The sequence below is a fragment of the Acanthisitta chloris genome, unplaced genomic scaffold (assembly GCF_000695815.1).
Source record: "Acanthisitta chloris isolate BGI_N310 unplaced genomic scaffold, ASM69581v1 scaffold2095, whole genome shotgun sequence".
Taxonomy (NCBI): domain Eukaryota; kingdom Metazoa; phylum Chordata; class Aves; order Passeriformes; family Acanthisittidae; genus Acanthisitta; species Acanthisitta chloris.
The window spans coordinates 129392-147671 of NW_008671927.1; the positions used below are offsets into that span (position 1 = coordinate 129392).

The following is an 18280-nucleotide window of genomic DNA, read 5'->3' on the forward strand; positions in this document are numbered from 1 at the left end:
CCGACATGGTTCTGAGATGGATACATTTTTATACTCTTCTCTTACATAACCATGGTATAGTCATATGTTAATCATTACTTTGCTATTGTTCTATTGATTTCATCCAAGCATGATTCGAGTTCTCTTTCATCCTTGTTATGCTTCACCCAAGCATGAGTTTCAGTCCTCCTTCCATCATTGTTGTATTTCACCCGAGCATGAGTTCGAACCCCCTTTTCCATGATGGTGGTATAATTATCTGTTATTTAGGGGGGTACGTACAGATAGGTACCCAGGTGTACTTGCACAGGTACACATCGACCTGCTAAGATAATAATCACTCTTCTCATTAAGACCTATTCTAGCTACCTTGCCACTGAGGCCTACTTCAGCTAGCTTGCCACTAAGGCCTACTTTAACTCCCATGATTTTTAGAAACATTTTATCCCATGTTATCATCTTGAAGTCATAATCAGGCCATGGCAGATAAGAGAAGGGAATGAAGAAACTGCTTTATTATACAATATTCATTGTTTCAGGAGAAAAAGAAATATTTTTGTATATTAAGTACATAAAATTTCCATTTTGATCATCATAGTATAACTTTATCATCACATGTTTCAGTCAGCATTCTAGAATGAATTGCAATTGTCCATAAAGAAGAAATGGTGGAACCTCTACATTCAGAACTACTCTGCACTCAAGTAATTAGGGCTCTCTCAGGGAATCTGTACTCTTGTCTCAAGACCTAGTGCTTATATTTTAACAAATAGTCATTTTACTTGGCTTTTAAGCACCTGCAAGACTTGTGAGGTTTGGAAACTGGCAGAGTTTTATGACTCAGTCTTTACCACATGCTATCATGAATTCAATTTTTTTTCCCTATTTTCTCTTTATGCACAATATAATCCCAATGACAGATGGGTTGTTTTGCTGAAAAACTTTCTCAAACATTTTAGGATAAGTAGGGTCCAGACATGTCACTCTTTCTTCAGGTTTTGTAGTACTTTGCTCAGCAAGCAGGCCCACTGACCACCATGAGATCATTTTTGGAATGTATAAGCTGTTGAACGGGAGTGAAAATAAGAGGCCAGTCCTGGGATTGCAGGTTTTTCAAGGGTCTGGAGCATGCATATATTTTTGTGCAATTTTGAAAGACTGGTAGGCTGAGAGAAAACTGACTGATAAAACTCATATTTCAAGATGACTCATCCTCTAGGACGAATTTTCAAGGCCTCTGTATGCTCAAAGATAGAACAGAAACTGATAATATTCAGGTAGAAAACAAGGAATAACAGTTTCATCAAATAAAGCCCCATTCAAACAAGGCCTATGAAGTCATAAACCAAAAGCAAAAGATGTGCTTTTGCTAAAATGTTAGTTCATTACAACAAAAACAAAGGACAGACCTCAAACGTCTGTCCTGAATCAAAATGTAATTTAACTGTTGACATAATATACACTACATATGCACTACAGAAGCCTGGTCAAAAATAACCAGTGGAATACTGAGAGGAATTTACATACTGTGTAATCCAGTCAGAGCCAAGATCTTGCAAGTTCTGTAAATGAAAGAAGGCATGAAGCCAGATAAAATACACAGACTAACCATATCAACAAGCCTAAGAGCTGAAAGTACAGTTAGCAGTCTCTATGCCTTCCTTTCTCTGATGTGTGGAGTGTGAGGTCTCTTGATTGATAGTGAAGTGAAGGTTATCCGTGCCCGTGTATGCTGTGTAAGAATGGGCTGGGCTGGGCTGAGCTGGTGAGAGTTTCCAATCCTGGTCTCTCTTCCTTGACTGGAGAGAAAGGAAGAGCTGCAGAAGGGAAGGTTCTTGATAAGGAATAAAAAAAAAAATTAACTGACTGGGCAGTGGAGGAAATGAGTATTTGGGAGTTACCATACAGAGACATTTAATTGAATTTGAGTTTGCTGAGATTTAACTTATGAGACCTTGTGAGACATAAGAATGAGTTCTTGAAACTTTCAGATGAGACTGGCTCACTTCTAAAGAGCAAATTTGCCTGTATATTTTACTGCTGGACCCTGGAGCACAGCAGGGTATTTTCATCTGGAAGGAATAGAAGTTTCTCTGTTCCAGGTTGTCCAGCTAAGATGCATTGACCCAGATTGCAAGGGAGTTTGTAGCCAGCTGTGCTGTGGGGCTCCACTGGTGGCTGGTTGATAGGAGGATAACTCAGAAATTTGAGAATTAGCTGAGCCACAGGCATAAAAGCCCATGGAGCGCATGGCTTTGAGATAGTAAGTAACACAGAAATTTCTTGCACCGAAATTCTGTATATAATTAGGACAGATCAAGAAGGTGACAGTCAGTATGATGTGCTATAGGAGATCAAAGAGGATGCAAGGTTAGTGTAGACAGATTGAATTTCATATCTGTATAGATTAACAGATAATACACCTTAAAACTCCTGTAGATGAATTCTTAAATATAGTTAGAGAAGCCATAAAAAGGAGAAGCACCTCTAGATTTATGCATGAGGAATAGTTTTAAAACTCTCCTCTTGAAGGACAGTCAAATTCAGCATTCTGGTAGGAATGAAAAGGCCTCCCTAAAAATAAAGACAACTTAAAACGTGAAAACCTTTAAAAAGAAAATAAAAATTAACAATCCGAGATTGCTAGTGGCTAATTGCTAATCTTTATAGATAGCATATAAGACATTCAGAGAAGATGTATTCCTCTAGTTCAAAATCATTCAGGCAATGCAATTAAACTGAAAAAGATATATATTTAAACAATAAAAAAGAAGCTCTCTGAAAGAGCAAAGTAATTTCCAATTGAAGATAATAGAAAGGGATGTAAATTGTGACAGATTCTGGAGAGCCATACTCTTAATAACACACACATATTTTAAGGGACAAATTGCTAAATACTTAGATGATGCTAAGAAGTACTTATTCAGAGAAATCAGAATCAAAAAGACTGCTAGACATTCAAATGCAGCAGGAGTTAAATACGGTTTAGGTGTAATCAAGTTATAACGAGATCTCAAGAAAGAGAAAAGGACAAAGCAGAAAAGCTAGATTAATTCTTTATATCAGTGAATAAAAGAGCTCAGGGAATTTCCCACTTGGGAGTCTTTGTTCATGGTGACAAGTCAGAAGAACTGTCTCAAACAGAAATGTCGGGTTTAAAGAAAGCTGATAAATGCAGAATAAAAATTCATCAGGCATGTGTTGTATTTATCCATGGTGTCTGGATGAGTTGAGTAGTTGAAAATGGAGTTCCTTGAGGCATTAAATATAGTTTATAATATTTTTTAATTAACTTTAATATTGCATAAATAAAAACTGTTTATCCAGTGTCTAAAAGATAGGCAGGGGGATCCAGGAAACTAGAATCAGAAGGTCTGGTTTCTGTACCAAGCAAATCAGTAGAACTACAATAAATGATTTATACCATTTCTGAACAGTGGCAAAAATGAACAGAACTCAAGATCAGGTTTATTTTGTAGAGGACAGTCAGCCTTAAGGATCCGTTTGAAGGATTAAATGAACATGTGAACAAAGGCTCATTTGATTAATATTGTATTTTGATTTTCAAAAGGTTTTGACAAGATCCTTTACCAAAGACCACACAAGAAAGTGTAATAGAATAAAGAGGAAAGGTTCTTTCATGGATCAGTACTTGGTTAAAAGAATAAATGGACCATTTCCACAGTGATGATCAATATGAACTGTTGAAAGTATTCATATTTAACCTAGAGAAGGGATGAGTAGGAAGGTGACAAAGTTAGCAAGTACAAAATCTTTCAGCATAGAAAATTGAAAAGAAATGCAAAACATTCAGAAATATCTTCAGATAGTCAGTGGCTGGGTAGTAAAATTACTGATGAATTTCTGTGGCAATTAAAGGAAAAGAAGAACACCACAAAAAAGTAGTTATACTTGTACAATGATTTCAGCAATTCTGAATTCACAACTGCGAGTTGTGAAAAAGCTCTTGGAATTACCTTGGATGGTGCCCTGGGGGTCTACCAGCTCAGTCCTGGCACAGCAGCAGCCAAAAAGATCAACAGGACCTTAGGAAATATTACTGTTGTTTCAAAAACAAAACTGAAAAAAATCACCAAACCATTTATAGGTCTACATCATGTGCTCCCTTCTTAAATAATTTATAGAAGTGGAAATAGTGCATAGAGGAACAACAGAGATTTTCAGCCACACTAAGCAGTTTCTGTGTAGAGATATTGAGTAGGCTTAGGAGTTTTTAGTGTATGAAATAAAAGTGTCCTGTGGGATGTGTCACAGATGATATAGAAAAAGAGAATGGTTACTTGCTGCTTTCTATGGTATGAGAATTAGAGTGCACTAAATAGAGATTTAACACATCTGTGTTTTCTTTCACACTACACAAGGCTAAACGTGGAACTGCCTGCTTGGGTGTTTTTATGGATACTGAAATTAAAAGCATGTTCAAAGGCATTTAGCTGAATTAATGGAAGAGAAGTTTTTCAGGGCTATTAGATATAAAGAAGTAGGGATAAGTTTCTGTTTTCAAGATCTCTAATATGCAGACTTCTGGAAATTCAAATCACTGTATATTTCCCTAGTCTTACATGCTTTATTCTAGCCTCTCTCACATAGGACAATGAGTTAAAGAGATGCTGGTGTGACCAACAGTAAATACCCTTATGTTACACCTACCAAGGTGTTGCTTTGAGCACTGTAACACACATATCTGACAATAATATATCTTATGTTTTCTCCCTCTTTCAATAGATATGTTGCCTGGTTTCTGTCACTGCAAGACTGGCTATGGAGGAGAGAGCTGCAATCAATGTGCCTTGGGTTATAAAGGATATCCCGAGTGCCTACCCTGCAACTGCTCACTGAAAGGCAGTGAGAATGATGACCCGTGCATAGGTCCTTGCATCTGCAAGGCATGGATGTCAAATTTCTCTGAGCCATAGCAAAATACTATTGATATTGAAAGATCACAGTTAATGTTCTTCTATCATATAATAGTGTTCCACTATTCTACGTAGCTCTGTTAATATCTGTTAGTCACTTCTCACCAAACACTTGTTCTTGGTCCTGCAAAGTCTTAGATTGTCTTGTGTCATTTCCGAATTCATTGTAACTAACATACTTACCTAGGTGCCTGCTGCCAGTCAGACAAGTCCTTAGAAATCTGTAATGAAGGGATACTCTATTAAACCCCGTGAATCATTTGTTTCAAACTTCCATCCTAATCTCTTCAGAAACTATATGTTTGCAGTATTGCGAACTCTAAAACTAACCTATAATGAGAAAATAGGTGAACTGGAGATCTATTAAAACAAGAAAGTTGCCTTTTAGGAGTTGTCATTAGGGATATATTCCTCTTTTCTTGCTAAGTTCCAAACTGAGAGCATTCATTCCTGCCTTGGGATGGTTGGTTAGAAATGTCTAGCATATTTAAAAAAACCAAAATCCATCCTTTCTGTAGGATGAATTTCTTCATTTCTAGGAAGAAAATTTAAGAGAGTGATCTTCCATCAAATTACATATAGATAATATATTGAAATAAAAAAATACTTTTAGAAACACATGCATCCTCTACTTATAAAATACTAGTTATCAGAAATGCTTTAGAAATGGTCATGCTCTCTATGTCACAGTTTAGTAAGTGACCGTGAATATGCTCAAAGGACAACTTAATGTACTGTGGGTCAGTTTTTCTGTGTTGTACTTGTGGGAATTTCCTTCCAGCATTTAATTAACAGAATTAGTCACAAATGAGAATTTAAAAAGACTTGCATTACATCCTTACATACAAGAATGTACAAAAAAATGCTGCAATCTATAAGCTCGTGCTGTGGACACCCATAAAGCTGTGGTGTGACAGCTGAATAACACCAAAATCTACTCAGAGAATTACCCTTATTCTCACTTTATGTAACAGTCACATGCTCCTTGTCAGAAATAAAATCTATCCATATCAGAGGTCTAATTCCTTAGCCACCATGTCTAGAAGATCAGAAAAGGGGTGCTTTCTCTGCATTCTGATTTGACAAGAAACTTTGATGAAGGTGTACTATGCTAAATACAAGATAACTACATCTTAATGATTCTTATGACATTATTTGTGTAAAGCCAAACTAACCTATTATTGCAATCAGACCAAAATGAACACATTAAAGGATAGAGATAATTGTTCCTATCCCTGAGAGTTCTCACTATATACTCTTTGCCCCTTCCTATTCATCCTTTGTCATCTTTCTGCTTCTCTAATCCCTTTTTAAGTGCTGTGCAAGAAAAATGATACCCTTTGCAGATAGCTGAGATACAGATACATACACATTTATTTTCACAAGCAATCTTCAAATTCAAATCAAAGCAGATTATGGTCAAAAGGACACTGAAATCATCACATTAGTTATGCTCCATATGAAGAATAAAGTGGGATGTCTGGTTAATGGCAGGTCTTAGGAAAAATGCTTCCCTTCTTTTAATCACATCTTTCAATTACCTATGATGAGCTGTAAATTTGCTAAAGATAGTTTTCTTGTAAAGGAAATTGAAGAAAAGCTGTTCTACCTGCAAGCAGCAAAATGCAAGAAAGTGGGTGTTAAATTGTTATCTTTACCACATTAACTAGAGAAAGCTATAGTGCAGAAAGGAGAGGGGCAAGTATAAATGCCTGTTTTTTCACTAATTATTGAAACTTTCTGGAGGTCAAAGTCTCATCTTTGCATAATATAAAACTAGACTGAACAGGATTCAGAAATATATGGGGCTGCACAAACGTACATTATTAAGCACATCACCACGGCCTGAGACTTTTTGGGATCACTGTTCAGAGTTCTAGTTCTAGGACCATGCAGGAGTGCATCTCTATGGCTGGATGTTACCCATGTTATTTTTCAACTGAAGCATGAGTAACTTGGTGATTTTGGCATACCTGTGTCAATAATATGCTCTGATTAATCCTGAGATTGCTGGTGAAAATGTAAAAATACCATTCTTGACATTAATGAGATGTTGAAGTTGAATGTAATTGACTTGTTTTGTCTTGATTTGTTTTAAAGACATTTGTGTTTGTTTAGGAGAGTATGTGTGATGTCATTGAAGGGGAGCATAGAGAATAGCAGTAGAGACAAAACAAAGATACTTTGCCGCACATGTTGTTACTGTAAAATTAGTGATGAAAACCTATTTACATTTTCATTTTATCTCATTTTTTGCCAATTGTTGCCTCTTCCCACTCCTTGTCCCTATTTTCTCTTAATTCATGTGTGATGTCCTTTCTCCCCATCCCTCGACCTGCTTTGCCCTGTTTTTTTCCATCTTTGCTAGATCTTAACTTGGAGACTATCAAATGCCTTTTTGTGAACTTCAGAGCTGTGTATTTCAAGCGATCCTAGACTACACATCGTGGGCAGGCTTTTTAGAATGTGTTCATTCTCTGCTGACACAGAGCCAACAGTTTGGTCCTGTGTTCATGCCATAGAGCATTATCTGCAGGATTAGAGACTGTGTGTAACACTTTTGAAAGGGAAAGAATTTTCTGAGCTATGTTTGAAAAAATATTGAGTTACTAACCTACCGCCATAGCATGATATTCCTGCAACATACTCCTTGTAGGAAAGCTAACTTTATCTTTGCCTATAGTTGAAGGTAGCAAGACTTAATGCATAACATAAGCTTTCTATGAAAAACAGAATTACCAAATGCTAAATTTAGAATTATACATGTATATTTAATGCCTGTCTTTCTGCAAGGAAAGAGTTTGCAGACCTGGCTGCATGTCTGGCAGACACATGTAGTTAAAGAAAGAAGTAGTACAGTCCTTTCAGTTCTTGGATTTAGCTTGAATTCAATGATTTATGATAGATCCCCTAAAAACCAATACACTGAGCAATTAGTATAAATAATGCTATGTACCTGTAGTTTGCATCAGTTGGATGTGCACAGATTTTATCAGCCCTACCTACAAACCACAATTGTTGAGGTTGTAACATTGTGCCCCATACTTCCTTCCTCTCTGAGACTCTCAAGAGTAAAGGATATAAATTAGACTATTCCCTGAAATCAAGTATGCCCATTCATGTAGAAGAAAAATTAAAACTCTTTTAATATCCACATTCCATGTCCTGTTATACACATGCAGCCATAGTACCTTTTATTGTGTAAAGGATTTGCTACTAACATTCACAAATAAGAAAGTCTTTCCTATAAATGTCATTAGAGTCCTGCAGTCTATACCCTCCTGAAGAGTATAAGGCCAGTCATCTCAAATTCTAATCTATGACAACTGCAGTAACATTTTAATGTTCAATTCCAGGAACATGTTGAAGGAGAAAACTGTGACCGTTGCAAACCAGGTTTCTTCAATCTTCAGCAAAATAATCCTGAAGGCTGTGAGGAATGTTTCTGCTCTGGGAAAACAAACATCTGCACACACTCTCACCTTACCTACAGAAGTGTAAGAAAAATTATACAGTACCAGTACATGTCATTGGTTCTGTGGTTTTATGTGCTGTCACTTACCACTGTCACCAGGGTGCATCTTATTAGAAAATCATACATGTTCTTTTACGTCCCATATATATTTCATTTATCCAGAAGAAAATGCTTATAGGCTTTGTTTCTCCTCTTTGTGGGAAAGTTCTGAAATAGTGCAGTTGGAACAGTGAAAAACACAAAAGAAACTGTAACAGTAAAAAATTAAGCCATGTGCATAAGCACAGTCCTGGAATATACATACATAAAAAGTCCTGAGTTAAATGCACCATATCCATAGGCTAACCTCTTGTCCAGGTAATTATTAAAATTCTAGACCTGAAATAATTAAGAATTTAGAGACATTAAATGTACAACATGCAGAATAAATAAGAAAAAGGAATGCCTTGCAGGGGGCATTTTAAGTGCATTTCTTTTGTATACTGCATTACTAGGAAAGGACGTGAAAAGGGAGATGAACTTACTGTTCTTATTTGTGCTGTAGAAAAATGTCTTTAGCCTGCAAATACATTCTAAACTGTAAATTAGTTCTCAACGCTCAGACACTGATTCCACTGTAATGGATGTATGCTACATATTCATGCCTGTAGATTGAGTTTGGAAAATGTGTTCCAGGTCTACTAGCTTCTGGTTTTGGCCATATTGCTATGCTGGAAGTCTGCAAGTAACATCATATATGCCTAGTGCTCTCACTTTCATACCAGCAACTGGAAAATTTTCCGCTCCATGGTTAAGCTCGTTTATTGATCTCCTTGTATCTGGGCTCCAGAAGCCATTCTTATATGAATAGTGTGCTTTTCTTTAATGATTCATTTTTAGTTATGGAATTTCAGAAATCAGAGTTCTGGTGCTTTCCAGCTTTGCTTTGGCTTCCTAAAAAGTGTATTTGTACTCGTAGGGCTTTAGAATTAAAATTATTGCATATTATGCTGCCTACAGCAATCAGAAAATGTATATCCATTTGTCAGTTCATCTTTTGTACACCCTGTGATAGATATTATTTATTGAAAACTTGCATAATATTTGGAGATATTCTTACACATATGTTTGTATGACAGAATTTCTTCCTCACTCTGGGCCATATGAAGCAGAGAAAGCAAATACTTGCAGTTACTCAAACTACTCAGAAGCTGTAACTCCCAGTCATATACAATGAATGTTTGCTGTTATTACTTTGTGTTTTCCTTGGTTCCTAAATTGCTACTATTCATAAGCAACGCAATCAGGTTTTTAAAAATGGAAGAAAATGACTGTTACTATGGAAATGATTGATGTCCTGATTGTCATTGTAATGTGTTTTTATTCATTTATTTTCCTTATAGATAGAAGACTTGAATGGTTGGTATCTGACAGACTTACCAGGTCTCATCAGAGTTACCCCTAAGCAAAGAAGATTTGATGGGCATCAGCAGATTAGCATCAGCAACGAGGCTGCACGAAAAGTACTGCCACAGACTTACTATTGGAGTGCACCCAGTTCTTATTTGGGCAACAAAGTAAGTGCAGATTGTACTTGCCTAAATGCTAATTTGATTTATTAAGAAAAGAGGTGAGGCTTTGAAGGGGAATAGAATTGAGGGAAGATTAAATTAGCTAGCTATTTGACCAGCAAAATTGCAAGCAGAAAGGAAACAGTCATATGGAGTGGAGTATCCTTGTGAGGCCAAAAGTTAAGTAGAGAAAATTATCTAAGTATCTTTGACATTAAGCCCACACTGGTCTTTTGCTGCCGAGGTATTAGAGAAGCTTAGATAGTTTGCAGTATTGTTTTTTGAATGAATTAGCTGGTATGTGGTGCAGCTTGTCCTGTTCTCTTCCCACCTTGTCCTCAGCTTTCAAAACCAGTTCCCTTGTCTGCTTTTCAGAGATGCAAGTTGTGTATCAGATGTTGTGGGGGTGTGTTACAAAACTCTAATGGTTGGCAAGAAACTAGTGAGTGGGGAGCTCTCTGCCCTAGAACTCAGTAAATGCTGTTGTGAGCTCTGTGACAGTTCTAATGCATATGTTTAAGTATGCATGCATTCAAGTGTGCACATATGCACATATTCGTGTCCTGCAGGTTAATACTAATTCCATGATACCTTCATGAAAACCCCATTTTTTCCAGAAAGTAGAGTTGAGGATTGAATATGCCTTAAATGTGAAGAGAGCCTAACAGCTTTTCATTTGATGTAACCCCAATTATGCTAAAACTTAGCAGAAATGCTAACACTAATGTATTTAACACATTTTCCTCCATAGTCACTTCAGGCTAGTCAACCTCTTATTTATTTATTTATTTCTGTTGGCTGAAAATCAACATGACAGAAGGTAAGTGAGCATGTTGAAACTAAATAGCATCATTCCAAAGGATTGGGCATCCTGTTCATGGCTATAAATTGTTAAAGATAGTCAGGTTTACTTAGCTGGGCAAGGGAGAGTTCTGTAATCTTCCATGTCTGGTGAACTTACCCTGAAATATCATCTGATACTTTTCCAGACAGAATTTCATCTTGCCTCTATTCAGTGAGCAAAAATAATGGCAGGCACATGCACAAATTATTTGAATGTGGGTGATATTTTTCCAGTGTAATTTGGAGGTCCTTTGTGGTTACTGTCAGATATCACTGTATGAATGAAGCAATTTGCCTTAATAACTGAACCATATAAATTTTTGATACTACAATAACACTGAAAGCACTCAAATTACCACAGTACATCTTAACTGTCATGTTGCATCATGTAAACTATAGTCATAATGACGTGCTTAGGCCAGATGATTTATGCTGTGGGAAGGGAAATGGAAATAGAATATTAAGAGTCCTTATTTGTAAACTCAATGAAACATTTGTCTAAACAGCTGAAACAAGACAAAATCATTCTTTCTTGAGAGTGATTGCTAGTTGTGTTACAGTATAATAATTGGTAACTCAAAGCAGGCAAACTTCTTTTAGAATTTTTCTCTTGAGAAATATAGAGAAAAATTTAAGGAATCTTATATCAAGATGTACACTTCCATTGTAATTTATAAACCTTGTGACACAGAAAACTGCCTTTCCTTTACGCTGTTAAAGTCCTGCTCTTAAATAGTATTCTCTGAAATTAAACTGAGTAATAAAAGGTAGAAATCATCCTGCATTCCCTAGTTTTCAAATATAGTTCAAAAGCCTTCTATAAAATAATTCCTTTAATACAAAGTTGGTGTGTTCTTCCTATACCTCCACAATGTTGATTTCCATGTGTGTGCTATGTGCTTGCTTAACATCCATCTCCAAATGCCTCCTTTGTATGAAAAAAGCATTATAAATAGAATGCCCCTGAGTGTGCAGCCTTCAGCTTTTTCCTTTTCATCTAAATCTGGGTGACACTAGTCTATGTGATACTGGTCTTTGTGTCTCAAAGGAGATATTATAAATAAAAAGCAGCTTTAGATGGTACAGGATTCTTGTTTATGTCAGTGGGAGGAGAACATGAGCAAATTACTTCAACATCACCATAGCCTTTTATTCTTCTAAATATATGTGCTGCTGCCAAAACTTATACTTTACTGTATAAATTCAGATAATTTTTCAAAAAGCCATATAATATGCTTTTTATCTGAAAAATTGAACATTGTTATGGGTGCCGAATATATTTGTGAGTAATCTGGAGAAATTTAATTTCTAGAAATAAAATATCTAGTGGTTAATTTGAGGGAACAGATTTAAAATGGCTGGTATTAAGGTTTTAGTAGGTATCATAAACCAGTTTATCTTCTTGCCTGCCTACCTTATCATAGCCTACTGAACTAAAGATTGCAGCAATCATGAGAACTTGTGGTCTGTTAGAGCTTCTAGTATCTGAAAAATTGTCTTTTTTTGTCAACTCCAATTACATTTTAGGTATTTGAAAACCCTGCTCAGTTTTTGTTAGCATTTTCTCAAATTGGGTGGACAACAGATCTGTAAGTTTATTTTAAACATGTGTCTATGCTACTATTTTATAAAATTGTATTAAAATGTTACAAGTTACAGCATGATAATGCTTGATCAGGGCACTGATAAGAAAGGATGAAGTTAATTAAAAATTAGATACTCAGCAGGATGATGTGAAACACTTGTTTCTTTACCTACAAACAGCATGATAGAAACCATAAAACACCTCTGCTCAAAACCACTATTTGCTTACTGAAAAACTTTACTCAAATTGAAACATTTCTTGCATCAAACCTTGGTTTGCTGGAATCATTTGAATCAGTTGCACAATATGATCCCATTCAGTATAAGTAAGGTTAATGTAATCTGGTCCTTCATGAAGTCAGAGCATATTGAAAATTAAAACAAAAGATGTTTGAATAAAAAGCTTTGATATCTCTTAAAAAAGTTCTAGCACATCATGTTTGTCAACTCCATAGACTTTAGCAGCCATATTATAGACTGTTCTTTCTCTGATCTCTAGTTAAAACCAAGAGAGCAGCTCTAAGTTCTGTGTAGAGACTGTGCATACAGAACAGGAATGGGACTTATTTGACCCTGGCACTTCATTTATTTTTTTGTGGTTTTTTTTTTTTTCTAAATAATTAGCTGTGTAACCTGTTTGCTGACTTACAGAAGTCATTGTTTCTTTGAGTCCAGAAATTTAGACACTCTAATAAGCTTGTAGTCAATATGTACAAACTTTAAAAATCTGTCAGCCCTTTGAAACTACTTTACTGTGGAAAACTAAAGATGGAATGAGCAGTTTGTTTTGTGACATATTATCTATTACAGACTGCCCAGAATACCTCATAGGATTAAATATTGAATTATAAAATAATCATCAACTAGTTCCTCATGGCTTTTATGTTTATTTCCTCCCATTTGTTTTCATTTCTTAGGCAATTCTGGTGCAAAAGGCAGGATAATGCAAAGCAAATTGCAGTCTATGGCTCCCAGGGGGGAGGGATGGAGTTGAGACCCAAAACATAAAGATGCGTAAATAATACAATAACCAGCTGGAACCGAAATGCCAAGATCAATTGTCCTAAATTATTAATGCATCTTAGCCCGGAAAGCTTTAGTATAGTCACAGTTTCAGATCTCAAGATTTTTTGTTGATAGGACATGATGGAGTTAGACAGACTCACAGCTCCTTTACTTTCACTGCCTGCCTCAAAAAGGAAAGCAATCTAATTTAACAGCTTTTGGTATAAATGAATGAGATACAAATTAAATAATAGTTGGAAGCTACTTTTTTAACCATCAGTTTGTTTTGAAATTATTTGGCCTAATGAAAAGCAGTGAGTTACCTAGCCTACATTATTCCAACACTCAGCTGTGTCTTAAATTTTTTAAAGCATGTGTCTGTATTGCTTTTATTGTCAGGGAAGCAAAGTAATGAAGCTTAGATGGACTGATGTGATCTCCTTTTGGATGCCTTTGTAAGATAATTCTTTCTTTCATCTGGTTACATGGATACTTTAGGCCCACATGTAGAAGACTTCATCTCCTAGTGCAGATGATTTGTCCAAGTCTAAGCAGGCTATCATTTATTAACACAATGGCAATGCTTGCAGTGTCTGCTAACTGTGAGGGATTTTTCTTCAGTAACTCCAGTAATTCATGATGAATTTGTCTTTTTTATACCCTCTGCACAGAAAAGAGTTTCAGCCTCGGATTTGAATGTATAACAAACCACATCTCCAAGCTTGCAAAAGTAAATTGGGAATGGAGTAAGGAATGTGATCCCCAAGTATAAAGCATAACATAAGAAAATCAATTTTGTAGAGACATTTAATGATTCTTAATATCTTGCATGTACGAGTAGGATGCAGTAGTTAAGTTATATGCACATTATCCATATCAGTAAAAGAAACAATAGGCATCTGCAGCACATAGTATGCAAAAAAATCTCCATCCAGGATAACTTCTTTGAAGTTATTCACAGTTGATGTCGATCCTCAGATTATTTTAAATAGTGTCAACAGCCAACACATGGCAGAAAATTAAAATGATTCATTTAAACCTAAAGAAAAACATATTTTGTAAAGACAATTACTTTTGTCTTTCATACTTGAATGCATTCTTCTAATAAAAAGATGTCTATTTTGTTGATATGTTTTTCTTTTTTTTAGCAAGTAAGCCTTAAACCAGTCTAAACAATGTTATTGTATTTTAAATCACAATCTAAATTGCCTTGACTGAAATTAAGTCACCATGGTAATCAGACTCAGTCAACAGTATGAAGATGTCTTCAACTTATACTAAATGTGCTGTTTATTTTATTAGCACTTACCTCACTATAGCTTCTAAGAATTGAGAAAATAGGCAAAGTCAGATACGGAAAGGATGAGACAAACAGAGCACGAATACAAGTGAAGACGAAAACATTTAAAAGATCCAAATCACAGCTGACGAATGCTTCCTTTAAGTTTGCTTGATTTGTATTTCATGATTGGATTTAGATTGCTTATCTTTGCTGAAATATTCTCTTAGCTTGGCACCATGAAATGGTCAGGGGTAGATCTCTACATTCTTTCATAGCTATGGCTTGCCAAATTTTACTTGATTCCCAGTACCAACTGAAACAATATTAGTACTGCCCTATTTGGGATTCAGCTACCCATGACTGTAAAAAACCACCAAGACATAAGTAAATTTTGCACACTTTGCTTTTAATGATGTTTGGATAGCCTGTTGGGACAGTTCAAGTACAGCCATTATTGTGATTACAATGAAACTAAGGATCCCCAGTAGACTGTTAAAGCTTCTTTGTGCCTTCAAAATGAGTTGAAACAGGGCTCAGATTCTGACTAGCTGAGTCCACTAACTGCAGTATTTCATATATCCTATGATGCATTTAATTTCTTAGTGCTAAAATCATCTTACACTGCTGTAGAGAAAAGAGGAAATTTATTGCTGGTGAGATTATTTCATAAATCTCAAGTGTCCTTTGTGTTACCTGCTTACCCAAGTCTGCCTTGAAGGCAAGGGTTTCAATCAATAGAGGCAGTTGAAAAATGGAGAAACAAGCAGGATATAAGGTAGTTTCACAAAAGAAGGGAAGTAAATGCTAGAGAGAGAACACTGAGTGGTGTTAGAAATAAAGAAGAAGAAAGTAAATTGGGGAATATGCTTGCCAGATTGCAAGGTCTTATTCTTCATCTTTGATCCCAAATACTACAATACTAAAGGATCTGAAAAAGCAGAAGAAAAATTTTTTAAAAAATTTGGCTTGGAAAGAATTTATATATCTGGCATTCTGTACTGAAGGCTAATCAGCATGCAAAGCAGCATGGTGATGATTCCCAAGCTAAAGATGTGTCGAATAGTGTTTACTTACAACTGCAAAGGAAAACTGGAGGATATAGAGTGGGTTTGTTCCTCTTATATGCCTCTGCATGCTAAATACTTCATCAGCAAATGTATGTTTGCTTTGAGAACTATGTTTAGAGTTCCTTGCTGGTCACAGGTTACCTAGAAGTGTTTAATCAAATTTTACTCAATTTACCCACTTTGATTAATCAGAGAGAATTTATAGTCCCAACAACCAGTTCATATATTGGTTACACAGGAGTGTGACGAAGGAATTTATGCCCATCACCAAAAGGGTATACTTAAGAGCTAATGAAAGGTCAGTCTCAAAGTATTGAGAGCCACAAAGGTTCTGTTAGGTTTAGTTTCCAGATTTCCCTTTATGAATGAGTTGCTATTTGTTTGATTTACCTGCCCCGCAAATTTACGTCAAATTTAAATGACTTACAAAGTCTTGAAATAGAATGTGATTGAAATTGTTGAGTTTATAACTCATTAGTAACACTGCATGATGCCACTGAGCTGTAGTTGTGTAATTTTGTGGTGTTCAAATTTTGCTTTCACATCAAAAAGGCAGTATGCAGAAGGGCAGAAGTACTGAGGATTTCTGATGGTGCACAAGGGAAACAGCCTTTAGCACAAATCATTTGTGTACTTTCAGTCTATGCTATATTGTTTTTGGAGTTTGACATGCTCAGTAGCATCTGACAGTCTCAAAAATGTCTTGACATGCAGCTTCTCTACAAGTTGGATAAATTTCACTCTTTACATTTTTACACATAAGAATTAGCCTTGCCTTTCTCTTTGTCCATCTTCAGAAACTAAGTTTTGATACCTAAACTTGAATGACTAACTTTGCCTTGTTTCATTTAAAAGTTTTAAGACCAAATTAGTGTAGCACAGGTGCCCAAATCTAAGTGCTAATCACCTGTGTACAGATGGAATTAAAAGGTATATGTGTATGAATTGGCTCATGCTAAACAGATCTTGCACAGTGTCAGTGCTTTCTCTCCAGCCTCTCCCACTGATCCAGAAGTCTTTTCACCTTCCTTCTGTTTTTCTTCCTATCCCATGGGAAAGAGGAGTTAGGGGCGTGAGAGAATAATGAGGAATAGGTGGGTAGGTGGCTACTGGCCAGGGAAAACCCACCACAATGCCATAGGAAGTGATGGGAGAAATAGAACCGTCTAACCTTCGACAGTGCAGCAGTTGCAAAGAGAGTAATTTTTCATTATGGCTGTAATATACAGCCAAAGAATTGAACAATGAAATGGGAATCAGAACTGACAAGAAAGTAGCACAACAGTGATCAGAAGTTTGAAATTTTGGTTTAGTTTTGTGCTGGTTTTGGCTGGGATGGAGTTAATTTCTTCTCAGTAGCTGGTACAGTACTGTGATTGGATTCAGAATGAGAAGAATATTGATAACATACTGATGTTTTGGTTTCTGCTAGGTTGTGTTTATCTTAAATCAAGGACATTTTCTTTGTGTCTTATGCTCTGCCAGTGAGAAGGTACACAAAAGAAACCGTGAGGGAGTATAGCAGGGACAGGTGACCTGAACTAGCCAAAGGGATATTCCACACCACAGAACATCATACCCAGTATATAAAAGGGGGTGGGCCAATCCAGGTTTGGGAACAGGGGCTGGCCTCAGTCCACAGATGGTGAACAATTGTATTGTGCATCACTGGTTTGGTTCTGTTGGGTTTTGGTATTTCTTTCAGTTTTCATTATCCATTAGTATTTTATCTAATTCGGTTCTCAATTATTAAACTGGTCTTATCTCAACCTATGTATTTTACTTTTGTTTCTCCTCCCCATTCGACTAGGGTAGGGGGAAGGGGAGAGGAGTGAGTGGGAGCACCTGTGTGATTCTTGGCTGCTGACTGAGGTTAAACCACAACATGTCTTTCATAGTCATTATTCTAAAGATATTAATATTTTGACTCATGCTTTGATCTAATACCTGAACAGAGTACGAAGCATCCTTTAAATTCTGTAGGTCCTATGTCTCATGTACAGTATTCCATCTGTCTCATCTACCTTGATTGCTCATTACTTGATTGCCAAAGATTTCTGAATGAATTCATACTGCTTTTTTAAATCTCTAAAAGGCAAAATGAGTTCCATTACTTCACGTTCTTGTTGAGTTTACATACTGTAAGCTGATATTCAATAGAAGAGAAAGATGGTGGAAGAAATTTTATCATCCAGAGAGAGACTCTAGCTAACTACAACAAATTTCTTTAGAAAGTAAACCTCAGTGGAAATTTTAAATATTCAGTAACTTTCTAGAAGTACAGGTTACCCTAACTACATAATGAATTTGCCTTTATCTTCCTGGACCCAAGAGATGAAAGGGTTAAGACCTCAATATTTGGCATATTGAAGGGATAATCATGTGCTAGAACCCCAATCTGAACTGCAATGAATTATTAAACAAGTGGTTTGCTGGATGATGGAATATTACCTGCAAAGCACTACTCCTCTCCTTGAGGCACATCCACAGCTAACTGAATTGAGCCAATTAGACTGACTGTCTCTTCAATGAGTTGTGACCTATCAATGGTAATAGCT

General features: G+C 36.1%; 1 protein-coding gene across 1 annotated transcript in view; it reads left to right on the top strand.

Moving 5' to 3' along the window:
- LOC103801856 (laminin subunit alpha-2-like) overlaps positions 1 to 18280 on the top strand; it is a gene marked incomplete at both ends in the record, with an annotated part of 152688 nt that overhangs the window by 51473 nt on the left and 82935 nt on the right. Inside the window, 3 exons of the mRNA XM_009074290.1 lie at positions 4726 to 4886; positions 8273 to 8413; positions 9774 to 9947. Coding sequence (XP_009072538.1) covers positions 4726 to 4886; positions 8273 to 8413; positions 9774 to 9947 — 476 coding nt within the window. The remainder of the gene's footprint in view (positions 1 to 4725; positions 4887 to 8272; positions 8414 to 9773; positions 9948 to 18280) is intronic.